This window comes from Brienomyrus brachyistius, chromosome 8 (genome assembly GCF_023856365.1).
Source record: "Brienomyrus brachyistius isolate T26 chromosome 8, BBRACH_0.4, whole genome shotgun sequence".
Lineage (NCBI taxonomy): Eukaryota > Metazoa > Chordata > Actinopteri > Osteoglossiformes > Mormyridae > Brienomyrus > Brienomyrus brachyistius.
The window spans coordinates 18,751,805-18,774,236 of record NC_064540.1 but is presented as its reverse complement, the minus strand read 5'-3'; the positions used below and the strand labels follow the sequence as shown (position 1 = coordinate 18,774,236).

Here is a 22,432-nt window from a genome sequence, read left to right as displayed (position 1 = left end):
CGAACAGGCCTTAATATGTCGCTGTGGTCTGAGGCGCTGGCCCAGGGAGATCCATAAGAACACTGTAGTTAACTGCCAGTGGCAATGATTCCTTCTGCAGTGCACCTCGGGTTTGGATTCAAACAAATGCGTGGGCATATGGAGCAAAGTGATGGGAGCAGGGGTTAGTCATCACTGCTTTGGAAGACAGCAGCTGGCTTGCAGAGTCACTTTCCTGCACTCTGAGTACCTGGCAGCATTCACAGGTCTTACTTCACTCCCCGCTAAGGACATCTCAGAAATTTCCCTTAATCATATTGACACCCTGGTATTTTTACTGGCTGTCCTTTCTCTTTGGGTCAGAGGTAAGCGTGACAGATGTGGCGAAAATGAGATAACATTACATTCCAGTCACTTCATAATTGACAACAGTTGGAAAATATCTGCAAAGGGACTACAAAGGAAATGAAATGAAATGACTGTATTCCTTAAGTGGGCAATTAATCACCATGGGAACCAGGGAACGATTAGAGAACTTTTTTAATCATAATTTTTTTAATCTATGGATCTTGCGTTTTCTTCTCCTTTTTTAGCAAACCCTCTGCCATGTAAAGCAATCCAAATCTTCAGCACTACAGTTCAAAAGCTCACCATCGTTCCCATTTCTTCAGTAAACTAACCCCTAATTACAGTATTCTCACGAAAAGCAAGCATGCAGTTAAATTGTTTTTGTAAATAGCTTTGCATCATGGGAATCTTGTAGTTTAGCACTGAAAAGAGACACAGAACAGAGAGCAGCTTCGGCATCCGGTATTTATGGCCACGTCCCACACGCTAATGAAAGATACAGAAAAAAATACGTTTTCCAAATTTTATTATTAAAATGGGAAATGACATACACATACACAATATATTTTTTGCTTTGCCTTTAAAACATGCTGCTATATACAGTATTGTATAGAAGCATGCAATATTAACAAATTTTATCTATGTATATATTTATATATAGAGAGAAAAATGAGGCAAAACTACACACCGATGGAGAGTTTGATGAATGTTCCCATTTGCTGTTTAGTGCTTTATTATCTTTATTTTGTTTATTTTAGTACTTGTACTTAAGAGACACGCTGATGCTGAAAGGATGGCTTTTTGGTTGCAGATATTCAAATCTCTGAGTGTTTACTGCACTTCCTATGGTCCTGTGTAAAGCGACTGTTCTGTTATATTCATTATCATTCATTATTGTCCGTCCGTCCATCCACCTTCTAACCTGTTAACCTGGTCAGGATCACGGGGGCCTGCTGCCTGTATTATTATTATTATTATTATTATTATTATTATTACTTTTAACCACAGCTGAACGTCTGGAAACATGGCTATTAATATTGTATGTTTGCGCTTAAAAATGAGCATGACTAGAAAATCGGATTCTGAAAAAATTCATTGTAGGTTCACACAAGCTTCTGCTACCTTATCAACACTATTTGAGGAAGTCTTCTTTGCAAATGTATTTTTAAAAATGCTGATAAAAAGAAAACAATACATAGATAACAGTAATTTACTAAATATTTCTAAAGGCATATTTAAAATCAAACATTTGTGGGATGACAGGGATCATGCTGTTGAATGCTTCTAAATGACAGTGAATCATGGAATGTTTCTTTAGTGAGATAAATTTGTGATTAACTGTTTTTTTTACTCTGAGTTTTGATTGTAGACTGCAAAGTTTTTGATGTTTTGAGAATGTGTTTGATTCATTTGCGCAGTCAGGTAGAAAATTACAGATGGTTCAAATTGATTAATTTCATGGGACCTCCACAGTGGCGTACTGGGATTCAGATATTTGGCTCTGTTACATTTACGCTGTGGGCTGCTCTCCACCGCCCTCTAGTTTCCACTGCAGGGATTTCACTTGTATCTGGAATCCTATTGGTACCGGTGATGGTGCTGAACCAACAACAACTTGTTAGAACAACAGGCAACTGATGGGAAGGGAAGAGCAGAAACTTCACACTGGTCTCTTCAGCTGTCAATGTACATTGTTGAACGGGACACGTATGAAATAAGAAGGTATTGTAAAATACAATGTAAAATAAAGTGCACCATTTTAAGTAGACTATTAATGCCCTGATATACATAAAATAAGCATATGTAAAATTCTGTGATTCAAAGTCATTGACTATATACGTTCAGATTTTTAAAACTGCTCTCTCTCTCTCTCTCTCTCTCTCTCTCTCTCTCTCTCTCTCTCTCTCTCTCCATGTTTTTAACCATTCTAATTCAACATTATAGGAGCATTAAATGTTAAATTTACTTTAGAACCTCTTCAATGAAAAAGTATGTATTTTAAATATATATTTATGAAGCTATGGATTTCAGTTTATCGCTAATGTAAGATGCTTACATTGGTTTGCATGAAAAAGACAGTAATGCACCGATTAGTACATTTATATAGCTATTCCTCAGAATTCGTACCGTTCCATTTTCTTACTGCAGATTGCTTAGTAGGTAAGCCAGGAATAGCATTTACATGTTTTCAAAACAGATATAAAAACTACATGGCTGATGAATGAAGTGATGAGCTGGAAGCATTTATATGGAAGGTGGTAGATTGCAGGCAGTAGAGAAGACGCCTCACAAACATCTCATTTGTGGGGTCCTTAGAGTTCAGTCCTTAAGACAGAGGTCCAATCAACCATTGATTTGGAAGACATTGTTCCTCAGTAACACACAAATAATAAATACATGAACCGAAGTGCACTATACATCTACATCACAGACATCCCTTTCATTAAAGAAAGAAAATCAAAACATATTTGCATTTTTATGAACTTTTTCATGCTAAAGGCACAGAAAAGCTGACCGTCGTGTAGGTGAAATTCTATTTGTAACTTCCTTACGTGAGTAAAACTTGAGTAGAAAGGGTGACATTCACTCATTTAACCGTCTCCAAATACAGCTATGAAGCATGTAGTCACGTCGGAAAATCCATCCATGGATTCATAAATAAACAAATTCTAAATTGGTGAACAAACAAACAAGTAAACAGATAAATAGATAAATAACTCCCTGATGGAACGTGCATATGCATTATTCATATTTTACTGTTCTGTTTTCCCAACCCCCAAACCAAGAACTGACCTACAAACACACAGTGTATTTCACTCTAGGTAACAGGGCAGGTGGATTGAAATTCCATATCTACCAGACCCAATCAGCTCCCCTTCTGCCAAAATTTGGGCAAGTTGATTCAGAAAATGAATGCTTCAATGTCATCACCAGCTATCCTCCACTGATTTCATAATTTAGTAGCCGACATCATGTAAACTATCCAACCGCATATTTTCCGAAACCGCCGGTCCGATTCAGGGTCATCGGGGTCCGGAGACAATCCCAGAGGCAATGGGTGCAAGGCAGGGAACAAAGTGGGATGGACAATATGGCAATTCCAATAAACATCAGCAGGTTTTTGGACTGTGGGGGTAAACCAGAGTACCTTGATGAAGCCCCACAATGAGATGAGGAGAACATGCAAACTCCACACACATGGAGCCATGGTGGAAACTTGAACACATAGTCCCAGTGGTGTGAGGCAGCAGTGCTGACCACTGCACCACCATGCCGCCCCTCCATGTAAACTAAAAATAAATACATTTAAAAGTATTTTACTCCAAATTAAAAAGCTTAAAAGTAGATGAACCTGTATAAACAACCTCTTCCAATCCTCTGTATGTTTCCTGTACTGTCCACGTATTCGTTATTTTTTTTTTATTGATGAATATTGTTGAAATACATGAAAAAAATGTAAGAATAGAACATTCTTACTTTAAATTTTCTGTATTTTAGATGATTTTATGGGTTTGACCATGTCATGGTTGTTAATCCTTGAATGTCATGCAGCGTTGGGGTTTTGAGTTAGTTGGGTAACTGGTTGTATGGGGGGGGGGTTACTTCTTGCCCGACAGAGAGGCTAATATGGCATCCACCTCTTCCTCGGGTTTGAGGGAGTGCCACTGGGCAATGGGCCGCCGTGGATTGGCCAGCATGTCGGACCAATGCCGAAGCTCCGTGCCGCTCGCCTTGCTGCCCACAAACACCTTGCCGATGGCGTCGTTCTTCCCAATCTTGTCATAATCCAGCACGGTAACCACCGCCACGATTTTCTAGAAGAGATGGAGCAAAGGAAATCAGGTGAGCCGTCTACAACTACACTTGTCTGCCTTCATTTACTGGATAACACTGATCCTGTTCCCTATCACACACATGTAGGTGAGAGCGAGTTTGGCAGTGAAGGGCAGCTACCTGCAGTGGTATCCATGGAGCTGGGTGTTAAGGGCTTTGCTCAAGGGCCTAGAGGAATGATCATTCTGCTGAGGCCAGACTTGAACCAGCAACCTTCCTATTACAGGCAAAGGGGATTACCCCCCCCCCCCCCCCCCCCACCCTGAGCCACACACTGCCTCCTCTCTGAGAGGACAAAGCAGTCTTGGATAATAAAGGTCAGCACAGTTTCACTCTTATCCATCGAATCAAAAGTATACACTAATACTATTGATTAATAACAAATACAGCCCCGCAGCTTATTATCTATGCATTATCTAGATAGTGGAATCTCACTCCTTTCTGTCCTCCTTCCCACATCTCCACAGTTCGGTATCTGCTCAGCTCGTGCTCTGCACCGGCTTGTTAACAGAATGTGCCACCTGGCCTGTAACTTCCATCAAGCTGTAATTATGTCCTGACGCAGATGTGCATCCCAGCCCTCTGTGGGTAGATCATTTCCACATTAAAATACAATTAAGAGGATGGACGGGGCACAAGTCAGCCTTGCAGAATGATATGACCACCCTGGTATGATTTTACACCCAGATACCACAGAATTGTGATTACAAAATTCAAAATAAAGACACCGAACACCACCTTCAATGGCATATTTTAAAGACTCGTTACACTACAGAACAGCAAGATAGGATGTGAAATATACATAAACTTCCTCTGTGCATCCCTTTTAAAATTTGCATTTAAGTAGAGCTGCTTATTCTCTTTTGCTACCCGTTTTGCAGACTGATGCTTGACAGACAGTGATGGTTAAAATCAAAATCCTAAGCCAGGTGTGTACTGTCCATGTTAGAAGCACACCCCGAGCCCAGGCCAGCACTGCACCTGCATCTGCTCCAGCGGGATCTCGAAGCTGAAGGACTCGTTATAGTATGGGTTGAGCGTATTCTTCTTCACCGTGGTCTTCTTCTTCTTAAGACGCTTACCATTCTGAAGGAGGTGGATTTTCACGTAGGGATCTGCCACAGGATTGTGAACACAAAGTCCAATTATACATAATGGAGATGTGGAAAAATTATTCACTGAATCTTCAAGTTGGATGGATGGTTGGATGGATGGATGGATGGATGGATGGATGGATGGATGAACCGCTTTTTATGTTTTCTCCCAGAAATCGATCAGTTATGTGAAACTGACATTGATTTCCATGTATAGTTCCAATATAATTAATATAATCTAGCGTAATATAATTTTTTGCAAAGACATCTACAGTAACTTGCATAGAGCCTGTTACACTGAGGTGCCACTAGGTGTCACCCTTGACAAGCTTGTGGAGAGCAGCGTGACAGACATTACATGTCCATTAAGCAACTCCTTCTGTGCACCTCTTTTAAAATGTGTATTACAAATCTGCTAACTGTCTTTTGCAAGCTTCCCTCATTGCCATATGGTCATGCACTGGGGAACATTTGCATGTGTGATACAATACAGCAGGACTGAATTGGGCCCCAACCTGAAAGTCCACCCACATCCATTTTCTTCAAATTTTTGGCCTCCAGAATGCAGATAGTAAGCTTGCCAGCAGTGGGGACGTAGCGCAGAGAAATGCAGATGTCGCCTAACTTCTCAGGCTGTGTAGGAGAAGATGGAGGAAAATATGACAAACATCATTATAGCAGACCCACATATGTGTCACACATTTATAGCTACATTTGCGGGAAATCCCAAGTGACTTGTTTTTTATTGTAATTAATGGGCCCTAATAATGAAAAATATCTTACATTACTGCCTGCTGTTATATTTCATAATTCAGGGTTCAACTGTAAGGGTCACGTTTCTCCATTCAAATCACACCCATTTCCGCAGGCCATCATTTAAAAATCACAGAATTGTGAAACTGCATAATTTATTTCTGTTTACATATTTTAAATATTTTAATCATCTGATGGATGAAATTCACGGTACTGACTAGCTGAGAATTTTAAATGTATTTTTCAGGTTAGAAATGACTGTCTGCATATTGATGACCTGATATCCTACATACTTTCACTTCCGAGAACTAAAACCCACGATTAGTATGTGGATCTCTTTGTGGCCAATGAGAAGCGGGTGTGTGTGGGGGCCGCACCTCCTCCTTTTCCACGCTCTCAAGATCCCGCCACTCCTCTATGGGCTGACCCAGGTCAACCGTGTTCATGGGCAGTTTCACTTCGCCGATGATGTCATGCTTGGAGAAGCGGTCGAAGTCATAGACTGACATCACCAGCGTCTTTCCCCCCAGCTCCTGGTAGGGGATCTGCAGAGGGGGGGGCGCGAGTGGCATGGAAAGCGAGAAGAGGTCAAAAACCAAGAGCACAACAAGAGCAGCTGTATCTGAATGCACTGCTCATTTAATTATTAATCAAATGCGACTCTCTATGTATGACAGCTTCAGATCCTTAGAGAAAGGCAGGATGGCATTGCAGAGGAAGAAGCGAGTCTCATGGCAGGACTAATTAATAAAGGCTTGGATTCAATTTAAATGACAAAAAAATTACATTATTCTGTCAATAGTTTTATTTCAGAGGCAAAGGAGCCGCCTTGTACATTTCCTCCGTTTCTTGTTGCAATAAAACAGGCAGGTTACCATGCAGCCCCTGCCAGTACATGATTGATGTCACATATTATCCTGCAGAATATTAATGCCTTTTCACTGTGCTCTTTGTTAATGGTGACACTTGCCAGTGTAATTGGAAAACACTGCATCGGTTTTTCACAGTCTGAGAAACATGAAGAATTAACTGTTTGCGAGCTGTGCTTTCGTACACTTTATTTTGTCTGGCCGCAGTAGTATATTGTCTAGACTCTTTCCTCATCTTTCCTCCCCGGATGGAAGTCACATGTTTCAGTTACATTTGTGCCTCACTGAAATGCATATCGGTATGTATCATAACCTCCACATCAGCGATATTAATGGTGATTTCAGATTGAAAATGCCTTAATTTGGCAGTTTCTCAAACCTCGTGCATAACCACAAGAAGAATATCAACTTTAGATCAAGAGAGAGAAGTCAGGTGTTGTCTTTTGTATACTGTAAATATGTATTGACATATAAGTATATTAAAGTATATTCTATAAACATCTGAATACTCAGTCCATCCATTGATCCATAGCATATGCAGTGGTCCACTGATTGGTTGAGCCGGCTAGGATTCCAGCCCAATACAGATCACTCACACACTAAGGTAAAATCAGTTCATTCTGACTGGACAGTAAATCCATACAACAAGAGCAAGGCCATGTACACCTCTTATAGACAGAGCAGGAGCTACACCTGAACCCAAAAGCCTGCCAGAGTGAGGCAAGCTGATACAAATCATATCCCAAATACAGCTGCATAGAGAAAAGGACAAAAGCTCAAAACTGAAATCAAAGCACAGCTAGAATTAAGTATTAAATCTTGTCATGTCTGCACTTTCTTGAAGTTCTGCACGTCTCCAGACCCGTGCTCCCCAAAAATAAACCCTCCAAGATTGCCGATGAGGACACAACACGTATGCAGCCATTTTTTCCCCAGAATTCCCTTTACTTCATCATGTCGACTTTATCAATAGACGGCGGCCCAGGAGAAGGCCCTGTTGCGGAGCCGCAGCCCACTCGATCTCCCTGACAGATCACTGAATCAGCACGGGGGGAGGGGCGCCATTTGTCACCTAGCTTTACCCGCTGAGTCGGCCTCTAACGGTTCCGCTTGGGTTCTTTGGCACGATTTGCTTTTCAAATGCCAGAACCAGAAGCAGCTCGCTAAGCAGTTCTCATAAGCAGCCTGTCTGGGTCTCAGCTTGACAGCAAGCAGCAATTGCTGCTTGTTCTATAAGCTGGTAAGTGCAGTTTTTGAACTGGTGTACTGGAATTCTGATGAAGAAAAACACAACTCAATAGCGCGACATTAATCACTTAATAAGATGCATATTTACTTTAGCAAGCTTCAGGAGCCTCGGCTTTTAGAGCTGATCGCAATACCTATGCACACGTACCCATATATTCGACTTGATGAGCTCACCTTGAAAACGAAGCTCTCGTTGAAGACTGGATTTAGTGTCTTCTTGTGCACCTTGGTATCAAACTTCTTCTTTTTGTCGGGTAAGAAGAAGACTTTGACGTAGGGGTCAGATGTGCCTCCTGTGTCCATTGATATGAGGTCTGCACACTGCAGGATGCCGACGGTCAGCTGGAGAAAAAAAAAACATCACGGCATGGGTGATTTAGTCCCCCCACCACCAGGGGGCCCTCTCATGGAGAGTGTCCGAATTCATTATCCATCTAATCATTATCTATGTAGGGTTGCATGGCTCTGGGACCTGTCTCAGAAGTTATGGGTGCAGGGCTGATTAAATGATGATCCTGCAGAATGGGTCTGGGTTGTGTTGAGTTGACAGAGCAAAATCTCTGGCACTTGGAACCTCTGCACGGTCATGCAGTTCCCAGGACTGTTTGAAGAAGCTTTTAAATTAACACCCGGGCAGATGAGACTTTAATTGATTGTTGTTTTGGGTGATTGTAAGACACCAAGGGCTCAAAATAAAATTCTCAGTTGGGATAAGGACATTTGAGACAAGGGATTTACAAGATCAATTCAGAAACTTAAAGATGTGTAAACCTAAAGTGCTCTAGTTTAAAACGATCACTTTTAAGTTCTCGTTGAAGCAGAAGGTGTGGTAATTGTTCAAGATAACAACTTTAAATAAAATGGCTTTTACTAACAGCCCCAGAAAGTGCCCTGCCGTAAAACACTTAATGGTTTCTGTAAAATATCCAGCTGCATCAACAAGTAAAATGTGGATGAAAGTGTCAATGAAACAGTTTAAATGTGAATCATATCCCCTTTAATACATAAACTAATGCTAATACTGTGCCAGCACAGTAATTTCATTCACAATTTGCCATCTCATTCTCAGCTGCGCCATCGCTCTTGCCAACCTTGTTGTCCTGGAAGTCGAAGTCGATGGAGTACTGCAGCTTGCCCAGCTTCTCCTCCTCCTTCACCTCCGGTTCCTTCTCCTCCTCGGTGAGCCCAGTCTCTGCATCGTCATCGTCGTCGTCCTGAAGTTTCTGCAGTTGAACATGAAAAGGGAGGCATAGAGGTCAAAGGTCAGCTTCGACCAAAAAAATGTGCTGGGGGGCTGCAGCCGTGTGACTTTGGAGACTAGAGCTGGTCACCTGCCCCCCCATAAGAGCCAAGCACTCATATGATCTCATATGACAAGGGGTGCAATCACTCGAAAAGAATGATTTAAACTTGACTTGATTTACAGGTTCCTTAGGTGGCAGAGTTTTTGTGATAATAATAATAATAATAATAATAATAATAATAATACCATTATTAAGCATATTGGGGAATCTGTTCCATATTGAGTGTTGGAAAATGAATGGAATAAAAACAAATATTTAGTATATTAAATAGTTGTATGCTTTCATGTACACTGTACACATCCATAAATCCATAAATGTATAAATCCTCAATGTCTCTTTTTTGTGGTTGGGGTTATGGGTACAATGCAGGGGCAGCCTGGATAGGATGCTAGTCTACCGCAGGGCTATAGATATATTTCCATTTTGATGTTTATTTTATAAATTTTACAGTGTACAGTACAGTGTGTTATGATGACTGGCTGAAGGTCAGGCCTTATCATTGCATCCATTTTTAACATTGTTTTTATTTTTGTTATTAGATACCAATGTTTTTCCTTCTAATATGTCACCTTGGAAATCACTGTCAAGGTCAAGTTTGGATCATTCATCCATAGCTGCTTAAAGAGCCCGTCGAGTTGTGAGCGAACACCAATGTGCACTGATATTGTACGGTGAAGCCATTTATAACTCAACATGCAACAAAACTCAAGCTGAGGACAGCTAATATTTACCGGTGAGAAGAGGCAGTAAACCTGACTAAACTTTTGATACAGAATAAAAGTTTAAACATAACACAATACCAGGCATAGTTTATGAAAGAAGCACATTGGCTTGTGCTGAAGACTAACATCAAAATATAAAATGACCGTTTAGGATTTCGTCATTTTCATTCGTAAATAAACAACTAAGCCTTTTTTTTAATGCATGCAAGCTGTTTATTTAAACTATGTGTTAAAGTCTAGCAGATTACTGGATTCAGAATTTACATTCAAATTTCATTTGAGTTTCACTCTTGGCTTCACACAAAAATTTGATTAGTATGGAAAAATACACCGAAGTCTAAAACAAGCATTTTATGGAAAACAAAGAATAATGTCACCTTTCATGCTCCCAAAGAAAGCAGCGACTAGGCTTAAGAAAACAGCCACTTCATCCATTGCCCACCACCTTGCCCACTACCCCCCCACCCCCACCGTTCCATACAGCGTAATCGTTACTGCAGGCAGCCACAGGGTGGCGCTGTGAGCCTTCAACCTACCGTAGCGCAGAGAGGTCCACGACAGTCAAGTTTATATGGTGCACACACAAGACACAATGCAGGAAGAAAAAGGAGAGCAAAAGAAAAGAAGGGAGAGATTGAAGTCACAGACACAAAACGAGTACAACACAATGTGACCAAGGCTTAAAAATGACACAAACGCAGTATATTTACTCCTGAAAGTCATTCACTCCTTACATTGTCAAGTGTGCATGCCATATGCGAGGTGCTATTAATTATGCCAGACTGCAAACAGTACTCTTTCCCAGGGCAGCCTCTTTGCACTCAGCTACTAAATGACTTACCTACATTTTCCTGAGGGAGATCTTTATATTGTCCAATTGACCAAAAATCTTCACTGTCGCTTAGCGTAACGATTGTCTCACTAAAGCAGACAGACCTTAGAGTAACTGGGAAAATAATCCCAGTGCACTAGCATGCAAAAGCATACATACAGCTGTCACGTTTAATCGTAAATGCAGAAGGTAACAGAGGTTATGCTGAGAAACAGAAATGAGATTTGCCCTGCTTGAAGTCATCTAATCAGACAGGGAGAAATATTTACCAAAGCCCTCACTGAGGTCGATGTGTTTTGATGTTCAATGAGAATAACCACACCCACATTCTGACTGCGAATGTGAATTTGTTGTCATTCTGTTTTAATAATTCATCAACGCTGTGGTAATATGCAGATCCTTTACTGTATTTTTAAATAGAGTTTCATCAGGTGCTACTTGTGTACACAGATCGGAAAGGGATAAGACGTGTGGAGAGCTGAGGAGGTGATGGCCACTGCGGGTCTTGCTCCTCATGCGATCCGACTCGAACGCCCTACCTCATCGCCTTTGCCGATGTTCTTCATGTTGAAGCCGCCTTTGTCCTTCTTGCCCTTCTTCTTCTTCTTCTTGCAGCAGCACTTCTTGATGATGCAGAAGCAGCAGGTGAGCACCAGGAGGCAGGCGACCACGGCGATGGCGATGAGGGCCCAGGGCGGCACTGCACACAGGGGGCCGGAGTGTTTAATCCCAGGCGCAACCCCCCCCCCCCCCCACAACCACACGGCTCTAGCTGACATAAATCTACATGTTTGGAGTTCAGTCCTGATATTGATTTTTCTAACTGAAAACCAGAATCAGGATAGCTGCATCTCACAGGCACACAAATTACCGACGGAACAACGCCACACATTTTCGCTTGGAAAATCCTACCAAGGCAATTATGAAACAATACAATTTAGGCAAAAGATGCAATTCCACAGTGCTAGAAAATACACACATTACATAAATTGCATTAATGTCTTGGTAATACAGTTAAAAACTATATTGATTGTACTAATTAAGCCTTCTGTCAAGTGTCGCAGGTAAGTGACTAAGTAGCTTAGAATCTTATCATGGGGTGAATCTCAATATGCATACTTGACCATACTTGCGTTCTACTGTATCCATTTTACGTCATCTTCCATCGTCAAAGACAATACTAAGAAGAGAAGTACTGGAGGACAGTAGAAATCCCCAGATGTTGTTCTTGCTCCCCCCCCCCCCCCCCCCCCGCCCCCCCCCTAAATATGAAAGGTACATCGGCTGCATTTTCACCAAACGAGACCAATCCCAAGATTCATTGCACCCCAAATTCACTCTTGGAAGGCAAGTTAACAAGATGGGTCTTGCCAAGCCCCATAAGTACAGTCTTTGCTTTCTTGGTATTGAGATTCACCCAAGGATACAACCACTGCCCTTCGACCTGGAAAGGAAACTCACGTGGGATTTTATTAATCTCATTCAGGAACTTGCTCTTAATCTCCTCAAAGGCATCGTTTTTGTTTGGGTGCCCCCCGGTCTCGGTGGAATTATCGGCCGCCGTGGACGCCACTGGAGGAGGCGGAGCGGCCGTGGTCACGGTGCCGGTGGGTTCTGTGCCCACCATGGGCGCCGATTTGGACTTGAAGGGGTTCCACTTCATCCCGGGCGGCTAGCAGGAGCGCGGTGGTGGAAGCACAGGAACGTACCAAACAACTGAAATGAAAGGGGGGGGACAAATCAACATGTTTCGTATACCTGAAGTCTGCACTTTGACCTTTAATGCAGTGGTACACCTAGGAACAAAGAAGCGTTACATAAGCAGAGGAATCGAGCTCAAAATATTACATAAGGCATTCATTATTTATAGTAATGCATTATAAAATAATGGGAAGAGGTGACCTTTACATAAGGATTTAGGATATAAGGGTATTGTCAGTAAAGTGGCCAGAGGTAGGCAAAGCAGTGTCAGTCTGTGTGTGAAGCAAGACGCTGTGGTGCAGTGATGCGCAGTGTGAGCAGGCTCAGGGTGAGGTATAAGGCTACACTCGTGCTCCACTTTAACATCTATGCTCGCAATGAAGCCGGAACATAAAGGTAAAATAAGGACAGAGTTTAATAGTACTGATATGCCGGATTTGACCACAAATAGGGTATAGATCTCTTATCCTTTATCATTCGTGTCAAGGAAATGAATCATCCCAAAGGATGCTCTCATCCACCCCTGTGCTTTCTCAGCCGCGTACTCCCACATGAACTCCAGGGGGCGCACTGTGTCCCACTTCTTTATTTGGAAAGTGCATGACACAGAGAGAGAGCATGGTAACACAACTTTAATGAGCTGCTGCTGGGTACCAGAAGAGTCTGGGCATCAAACTCTCTGTAGTATCAGTAAAGGTCTGATCAGTCAGCAATTTAAAAATAGTAAGAACAGCTCAGCTGAGGTTATTTCTATGTTACGTGCTATAAACAGCACTCACAGTAAGTCTTGGGACGCGACTAATTCTGTAATAATGTTGCAAATTTATTGGTTTAATAAGAAAAGTCCAATGTCAAGCAATGTTTAACGTATCTGCACATCTCACCTGCACAGATATTTTCTTTTTATTAAGTGTCATATTTTTTTGACTGACTCCTTCAGTTCTCTTTTTTCCGTTTTGCTGTTAATTGCAGTTATAGTCATTGACTCCCAAAGGGACACTAAACACAGATGTCTGCTGTTTTATGTTTTTGCAAAACTGTCACTAATTAAAAAGCACCCAATGATGCTTGTCAATGAACTTTTTAACTCAGAACAGCAAACAGAACTATAATTTGGGTTTCGATTTATTGGTACTTGAAATTAATGTTTTACCTCTGGTTGTTTCTAATCTGATACACGTTGTTTTTTTGTAAATAAATGATTAATGTTTTCTGTGAAGAAAAACGAAAAAAATTGCAAGGGTGTCCCCTGCCTTGTGCCCTGCGATGGACTGGCATCCCATCCAGGGTGCCCATTGTCTTGTGCCCTGCGATGGACTGGCACCCTATAAAGGGTGCCCTCTGCCTTGTGCCCTGCAATGGACTGGCATCCCATCCAGGGTGCCCATTGTCTTGTGCCCTGCGATGGACTGGCACCCTATAAAGGGTGCCCTCTGCCTTGTGCCCTGCAATGGACTGGCATCCCATCCAGGGTGCCCATTGTCTTGTGCCCTGCGATGGACTGGCACCCTATAAAGGGTGCCCTCTGCCTTGTGCCCTGCAATGGACTGGCATCCCATCCAGGGTGCCCATTGTCTTGTGCCCTGCGATGGACTGGCATCCCATTCAGGGTGTCCCCTGCGTTGTGCCCTGCGATGGACTGGCACCCCATCCAGGGTGTCCCCTGCGTTGTGCCCTGTGATTGACTGGCACCCTATAAAGGGTGCCCTCTGCCTTGTGCCCTGCAATGGACTGGCACCCCATCCAGGGTGCCCCCTGCCTTGTGCCCTGCAATGCATGTGAAATTTTTCATTTCACTGTCCCTCATGCTGTATTTCTTGCTATTAAAAATTTCTTTTTCTGTGTAAAAAATTATGCAAGTATTAGTATGTTACAACACAAAGCATGTAAATGTCTTCTGATATAAATTAAATAAATAGGAAGTGATTCATGCCAGACTGGTGAGTGAGTGTGCCCTGCGATGGGCTGGCCCCCCATCCTGGGTTGTTCCCTGCTTCATGCCCATTGCTTCCAGGATAGGCTCCGGACCCCCCACGACCCAGTAGGATAAATGGTTTGGAAAATGGATGGATGGATGGATGATTCATGCCAGCCACCCATCCATCCTTCCTCCCACTGCTTATCCTGCTCAGGGTCACTGGATTTTTAAGTAATTACCACCCTCATAAAAACACATACATCAGATTTAAAGTTTATACTATAACAAATAATAACACCTTCATCGAAATATCATGTGAAATATTTATGGACGAGCCTCGTGCCCATTGCCTCCGGGATAGGCTCCGGACCCCCACCCCGACCAAGTAGGATAAGCGGTTTGGAAAATGGATGGATGGATACTTATGGACCATTCGATAAGATGGACGAATTTAGTTAGATTTATTATTTATGTGAAATTTCTGTTTTATATTTTTTGGTATATATTTTTATCTTTATAATCCACCATGAGGGACCTGTGTAAAACGACATTTCAATACACTGTATACTGTGTATATTGTCGTATTGACAATAAACCAATCTTGATAAACCTGAATATCTGAGTGACATGAAAACGCACAGCTTAGCGTCTCACTTTAGCTTTTGACAATCAATAATGTTTTTGATGAGCCGCTGATGAAGGACATCGGCGAAGTGGCTCCATATAACTCTACAGGGAAACTGTTAGGCCATAGAGCTTGATAACAATCATTTTCAGTGTCCAGCTATGAGTGCTTCGCCTTTTTGGAATTATTATATAGCGACAAAATAAAATTAGCTGTAGAAGGGGACTATGAATAAAGAATGGGGCGAGGCAAAAGGGACAAAATGGAGGAGAAAATTTCAGATTTGCATTTTTTATTTAGTTTCAATAATTTATTCATTTACCTTGATCATGCATTTTGTACCTTGATCATGCATTCTGTACCTTGATCATGCATTTTGTACCTTGATCATGCATTTTGTACCTTGATCATGCATTTTCCATAGTCTGAAACAGATAATAATCCTCTAATCCTCTTTAATTTATTAATTTATTAATGCTTTGTAGCTGTGATAAAAAATAAGGTCATAATGTCTTATCCAGGTGTGCATCAAATGCAGCAGATTATCTTTCAGAGATCGTTTTAGCCCCGAATTACATTATTAGTTATGCATCTGCAGATTATGAAATAATGAAAAAAAATGCTGAATATTCATTCGGTAATGGAGACATGTTAAAATCCTACTGAAAAACAGCTTTTTATGAAGCCTGATTAAAAAAACCCACTGGGTAGCTCAAAGGATCGTCCCTGCAGTATGATGTTCCTTCTTCCTCGTGCTCAGAGGAGTCGCGGGGCATTTTTAGTCCAAGCAGGGCCAGCTGAGCATAATTAAGAGAAATTCCTTACTAAGTCTGATGGATGTAGATATGACTTTGGCTGGAAATCAGCCAATCATCACAGCTGAGCACAGACTCTGCAGGCTGTACAAAAATCGGCGTGGGGTGCGGTTCTCAGATACGGGTAAAGGCCGCAATAAAGGAAACAGCTCAGTAAATGAGTAACAGAAACAACGTGAACGTATATCCTGTGGTGGCAGCATGGTGGCGTGGTGGTTAGCGGTTAGCGGTGCTGTCTCACACCTCGGGAGGCCAGGGTTTCATTCTCTGTCCCACATCTGTGTGTGTGGAGTTTGCTTGTTCTCCCTGTGTCGACATAGGATTTCCTCCACTCCCCCCCCCCCCACAGTCCAAATACATGCTGAGGTAAATTGGAGAAGGGTGTCTGTGTCCTGTGATGGAATGGCACCCTGTCCTGGGTTATTCCCTGCCCTGCACCCATAGCTTTTGGGACAGGCTCTTGGTGACAGACAGACAGACAGACAGACAGACAGACAGACAGACAGACAGACAGACAGATAGACAGACAGATAGATAGATAGATAGATAGATAGATAGATAGATAGATAGATAGATAGATAGATAGATAGATAGATAGATAGATAGATAGATAGATAGATAGATAGATAGATGTATTGACAGCTGGTTCCTCCACACAGCAGCTGCTTCTGAAGTAATTAAGCACTCAGCACCCTACATGCTTTGGAACTGGACGAGCCGTTCTTGGATGAGGGTGAAAGAAGGGCCACCTTTGGCAGGAGCTTCAATAATGACAATGATGGCTGATGCGACACTGGCAAGGAAGGGAAAGACATCATCGGGTAATGGCAGGCGGGCAGCCGCACACAACGCTGGGTCAAGACATCTGAGAAACAAGTCAGGAAAACACAAGCAGTTCCATTAGGAGTCCACCGGGAACTTATTTCATTAATGATTAAGCTGCATGTTCTCTGTTTGTCATATAAGAGGCAAGAATGGGCAGAATACTGATTCACTCTTAGGTATGTTATTCACGGCCTCCATCACATCACTAGGGGAGCCAATGACCAAAGTATATCGTGTTTTAGCAGCCATTAAATAAGAAAACAATGTGCCTGACTTCAGGACAAGGTGCAGATTGAGTTCCTGAAGGTTTTACCCACAGTCTAATCAATGAAACCGCCAAAAGAACAAGTGAAATGTGCAACGGTACATAAAGAACTCAAAATACTGTTACTTTATTAATATGTTAAAGAACAAAAGTTTAACAAAACTGAACTCTAGCTCTTTCAGATACTGATGCTCTGACAAATGAACTGAATTTGGCTGAGTGGAAAAGCAAAGATCAATTATCCTTTGATGCCGATTTGACATTGAGAAAAAAACGTCTGCAGGGCAGACAGAGCAAGGCCTCCTTCAGCTCCTCTAGTACATTAGCTCCCCACCTGGTACATTTTAAAACATGTCTCGAGTTACATTAGCTGTACGTTAACCAGAATGAGTGTCACGTTAATTTGGGGGGCCTCACCCAGCCTTTCTGAAAGCTCCCCTAGGTGCTTACTCACTCGTTAGATATTTATAGCTATCTGGCTGTTTATTGTAGGTCTACAGGATTTGACTTACAGCTTTTTTTGTAGTAGCTGTCATTGGAAAGCTGTCAAGAGTTAGATGACTGCAGAGGTTTGTGCAATTTTCCTCCCTCCTGCTCCTTGTTTCCACTTATATAATATCTCAGAGTTTTTTGAAGCTCGGAAGCCTAGACCCATGGAACCTGTATAAGTGAGCTGTTCTGCTCGGCCTTCGTGTACGTCCTGCCCTGTCCGTTAATTTGACACTTGATTTAGTTGCCACGGCTTTTTTGCTTATTTACCTTTGGCAGAATGCCTTTAATTAGAAGACAGCACAGTGCTGCAGTGGTCAGCATGGTCCCTTCGCTCCCGCAGTGTTGTGGGTTTGAATCTCACCTCCGCACTCTGCATGTAATCTTTCTATGTTCATCCTGTGTTACGCTGGTTTCCTCCCACAGTCCAAAGACAGGCAGTAAGTCTATCTGTGTCTCTAAAACTGTCCATAGCATATAACTACATGCATGCGTGTTTGTGAGTAGGCTAACGTCCCATCCAGGATGTACCCCAGAATGACTCTCACTCTTACTGAAGAAGAGACTGTCAGCTACTGATTTGAATCAAAGGGAAACAAAGAATTTAACCAGCATATGAAAAGCCCATTTTCACTTTCGCTCATAAGCCACTGCCACCAGTGGCAGAAATTCCGGAAATTAGCTCTGGGGAATCCTCAAGAGTGCGCGCTCACGTCTTCTCTTAAGGGGTGTGGCTTCTACCTGGCTGCTAGCACCTTGCCTACCTGCATTTTGACCTCCATCACTGCTTCGCCACCTTGCCCACGTAGGTCCATATTCGCGGCACTCGCCACCTATCCCTGCTTGCCGCTATCGCCGCCTCCATACTGCACGTGGACGCTCATTTGAGGCAAGCGCACTGCAGCTGTTTGCCGTCAGCTGCGTGGGTCACTGCGCCGCTGTGCTTACATAACACCGTGTCGGGGTGTCACTACTGCACCGTGCCTCAGCAGCCCTGCGGAAGAGGACTTCTCAAGAAACAAGCTGAGAACTCCGAGTCAAAGAAGGAAGCGTTATTGATGTGCTGTCCTGTCTTCATGCTATAGGTACTATACACACAGCAAATTATTTATTTATTGTTTTTACAGAGTGACTCAGTGCATAGCACTGCAAGCACAGAGCCATGTGCTTCACTGTTAACTTTGTATCAAAGCTACGTTGTTTGACTGTGTCAATATACTCTCTCTCTTACTTTTTCTCTCTCAACCTCTCTTATCCTTCCCTCTCCAGCTTTGCTGCCTGCTCTCCATCCACCACTCTCTCATTCCCTCTCTCTCTGTATCCCTCCCTCTCATTCTGTCTTTCTAAGGGCATGCATTGCTTTATGGGGTATATTTTCCGCAACTGGCACTGGATCACTGCAACCCTAACTGGATAAGCAGTTTTTGAAAAAGGCATGGAAGATTTATTACCGACATAATGGTATTACTACCTTAGAAACAAGAGTAATCTCGAAAAAACGTTTTAGAAACCTGAAGCTAGCTAACTGTGTGCAATTTGTAAGCATACATTTTGCATGCAAAGTTGGACTGCTTTGCAAATTAATTAATCTTATAGTGATTTTCCCAGTGAAATAAAGAATTTAAATGTAAAAAATTTATCATAATGAGAGAAATGAACCTTCAAACCCACTTTGGAGGGGATCATCATGTGCTGCCTGTCACTGACAGAGTTAACTTGTATGTCTGTCATTAATTACTTCACTAGATCCCACTGGACTAAAGCAGGGAGCCTCTGGCAGCATGTGCTAATCCTGCCCACCGCACTCTTCCAGAGTCTTGGTCCTCCCATCAGTTCCTTTTCCCAACTCATGTTGACATACCCAAGCTTAAGATGTGGGACCTTCGGCAAGCTGAGCTATTAACTGCCAAAAGCGCCGCAAGAGTCCAAGAATGTATGAACAACTTTGTGACCCAAGGAAAATAATGTTGGATGATCAGGCTTCAGAATCTGAAGAGCCAGTCTGCTAATTTTTAACAATATGGGATCCTGCTGCATCAGCTAATTGTATAACTTCAACCAACGGAGTTTCCTTATAAAGCAATAAGTCGCTAATTAAATGGAAACCCGATTTATTTTTAATCAGATTACTGTGGATTTTACACTAACTGTACACATTCAAGGGCTGAGAAGGGCTGAGAGGTGGAAATTTCAAGTTTTATGGCCGTTGTAATTTATGAATATATATTAAACTTTATTTCTAAAAATAAGTGGCAAAAAGTACAGTTGTGTTATGTCTTAAAAGCCTGCAGGGTATCTAAGTGTGTTTTTGCGCTGGGGTGATGTGGTGGGACACACCGTGTCCCCGTCTGCCCAGGCCTCTCAGGCTGTGTGTACAGAGGCTCCTCTCACGTCCGCCTGGGGTTCTATAGGCACCTGCTTTAGGGTGAGTGCTGCCTCTAAACTGCCCATTGAGAGTGATTCCCGAGGCTGTCAGTGACCCGGTTCGCCTCCTGCCTTGTACTCCATGAGCTTCCTGGTTTTTGCAGATATAACGTCAAAGTGAAAAACAACAATAAAACAGCAAGAAAGGCACGTCCTTGCAATGCAGGATTCCTACAGTTGCGATACCATCCCCACTCCTTCCTGCTCGCTGACGCCGAGGCCTACAATCCCCCGCTGACGGCCGTACTCTCCCCCACTACAGGCAGAGGTAACTGAATAAAGTGCCGCAGTCCGTATGTTTTATTTGGGCGCTGAGCCAAGGGATCCCCCCCCCCCCCCCCCGCCCCCCACCGCCGCCGCCTGCCAAGTCCATTTCCCTCCCAGACTGCAGCTTTTCACTGCGAGGCATGGCTGACTGTGTACATTCAACCAACGCCCAATCACAGAGAATCACATGGGCAGGCCAGCCAATCATCACACCTGCAATTAGGGGGCGGAGACTGGAAGGGGGCGGTGCTTTCATTCAGCACTGATTGCATCTTGCTCAGCAACCAAGAACGCCCCGCATTAGTGTAGCTCGCCCCCCTTCACTAGGGGCCACTATACTGCACTACTGCATATGTTTGGGAGGTCAGCGATGACCACGCAGCTCGACACCAGAGGTTTCTGAGCCTGAGATTTCCTGACCCTACCAGTTTATATCAAAGTTCAATTAGAAACACTGCATAAACGAAGTGGTTGATGGTATAGTTTTGAAAACGGCACGCGTGATTTGATTTCACACGGATGACTATGACAAAGGTAAATGCCTTGGTGCCGTGGAGCAGTTTGTTTGGGTTCTCACTTCCTGTTTAATCACGGCGTGTAATTAAACCACTGAGCTTCGGCAGTCGAGCCTCTTGCTGACTCACTGCAGCCTCACATCTCTGCATATCTGCTCCTTCTTAAGTTATTACTGATCTGCTGCTACACCATCACTCTAATGCTGATGAGAATAAAAGAAAAAGCCAAGCTACGTTCGTGCCAAAAGAGCATTTGCTTTTGATGGGTCTAAAACAGAAAGCTACACTTTTCAACAAAACCTTTTTTTCCTACAGGAAGTTTACCGCTCTACCTTCCTGGATTTTCTACGTGATATCCACCTGTTCTGTCATAATTAAATAATGGATAACGCCACCGCCTCCTCCCCCCATTACCATGAACTGGAAGATGAATGGGTGGATAATATTATCCCAGCTATAAATAAAACCAAATTCACTATTACTGTGTGTATTCTTTGTATACTGATGTCTCTTTTATATTTTGCTAAAGAAAACCTAAATAAAAGTCTCTACTGAGATAAAAGATCAACAAAAAATGCGTATAGAATTAAACAGAAATCCAGAGTTTAGCTCCATACCTCTGTGCTAATATTGATAAGACAGCATAAATATGGCTGCTGCTTTCATGTGCCGCACTTATTCTGTCCAGGTGGCACACAGCCGGACTGAGCAGGTGCACCGAAACCTTAACAGTCGCCAAGCTTTTTCTGCCGGGCGATTCCACTCGTCCCGCATTTCCAAAGGGGGGGAGGGGTAAAATCAGTGTGTTAACATAGCATTCTCGACGTACACCGAGTTCTGTATGTAACAAAACACTGTTACCTGAAGGCCTGTCAGCTTTGGTGCTTTCTGTTAATCGTCACATCAGCCAAAATGACTTACTCATATTCCTGTTTGCTTCTGTGGGCTGTTTAACGCGTTCTCGTCCCGCCAAGACCTCCCCCGTCCCCCATGCCACGTGGTACAGCTCTCCATGCTACCTCGCATGGTGGTTGGATGCATACAATACACTCCTGCTCCTAGTGATGGCCGGCAAGTGCAGGGCGATCTCTTACACCCTTCCCTCCCAAACTCAAATAACCGACGCCCCACATCTTCCGGGCTGAGGAGGGATGTAGAACCGCGAGCTCCTCCTGTTTCTGCTCCCTCTCAGGCTCTGCAGCCTCCATCTACATAATGAGCCCAGAGAAGATCACTCTCCACCGCCACCCTCAGGGCCCTCTGCACCTTCTGGGCCACAGTGATTGGGCGGCTTTCCTTCCAGCCTCCGGAAGCAGCCTGAGCCTGCTTGTGCTTCCTGGGTCTCCCTACCTTGTGCCAACAGTGGTCTCCATTCATTCCGATTATCTACACTCACATTCACTTCTCCTCACATGTTTAAAGCTGTTTATTTCCTGATAAAATTGATAGCACTCGTGTCTTTTTATCCTTTTCTGGTCTTATAACCAATCGATTTATGTCTGCTTTCCAAAATATTGTACTCCTGGGAGTTCAAATATCACTGCTAATTTGTTGACTGTGAAGAACAATTTCATCATTTTATAGATTTATGGATGGACGGATATA

At 43.0% G+C, this 22,432-nt stretch overlaps 1 protein-coding gene and 1 long non-coding RNA gene across 5 annotated transcripts in view; one reads left to right on the top strand and one right to left on the bottom strand.

The window, feature by feature from the left end:
* Positions 1-836: 836 nt before the first annotated feature.
* LOC125747271 (synaptotagmin-2-like) overlaps positions 837-22,432 on the bottom strand; it is an 82,141-nt gene continuing 60,545 nt past the window's right edge. For 3 of the 4 annotated variants that reach the window (XM_049022275.1, XM_049022276.1, XM_049022274.1), the window contains 8 exons: positions 12,445-12,699; positions 11,523-11,683; positions 9,217-9,348; positions 8,300-8,467; positions 6,386-6,553; positions 5,771-5,888; positions 5,143-5,276; positions 837-4,142 (listed from right to left, as the gene is read on the bottom strand). In XM_049022275.1, the coding sequence (XP_048878232.1) occupies positions 3,927-4,142; positions 5,143-5,276; positions 5,771-5,888; positions 6,386-6,553; positions 8,300-8,467; positions 9,217-9,348; positions 11,523-11,683; positions 12,445-12,646 (1,299 nt within the window). In that variant the 5' untranslated portion in view covers positions 12,647-12,699 and the 3' untranslated portion in view covers positions 837-3,926. The remainder of the gene's footprint in view (positions 4,143-5,142; positions 5,277-5,770; positions 5,889-6,385; positions 6,554-8,299; positions 8,468-9,216; positions 9,349-11,522; positions 11,684-12,444; positions 12,700-22,432) is intronic. The other variant, XM_049022277.1, reaches the window with a different exon arrangement.
* Positions 19,992-21,283, top strand: LOC125747291 (uncharacterized). Its single transcript, XR_007399282.1, has 3 exons — positions 19,992-20,046; positions 20,150-20,313; positions 21,143-21,283. It is a non-coding gene; the product is annotated as an uncharacterized LOC125747291 (long non-coding RNA).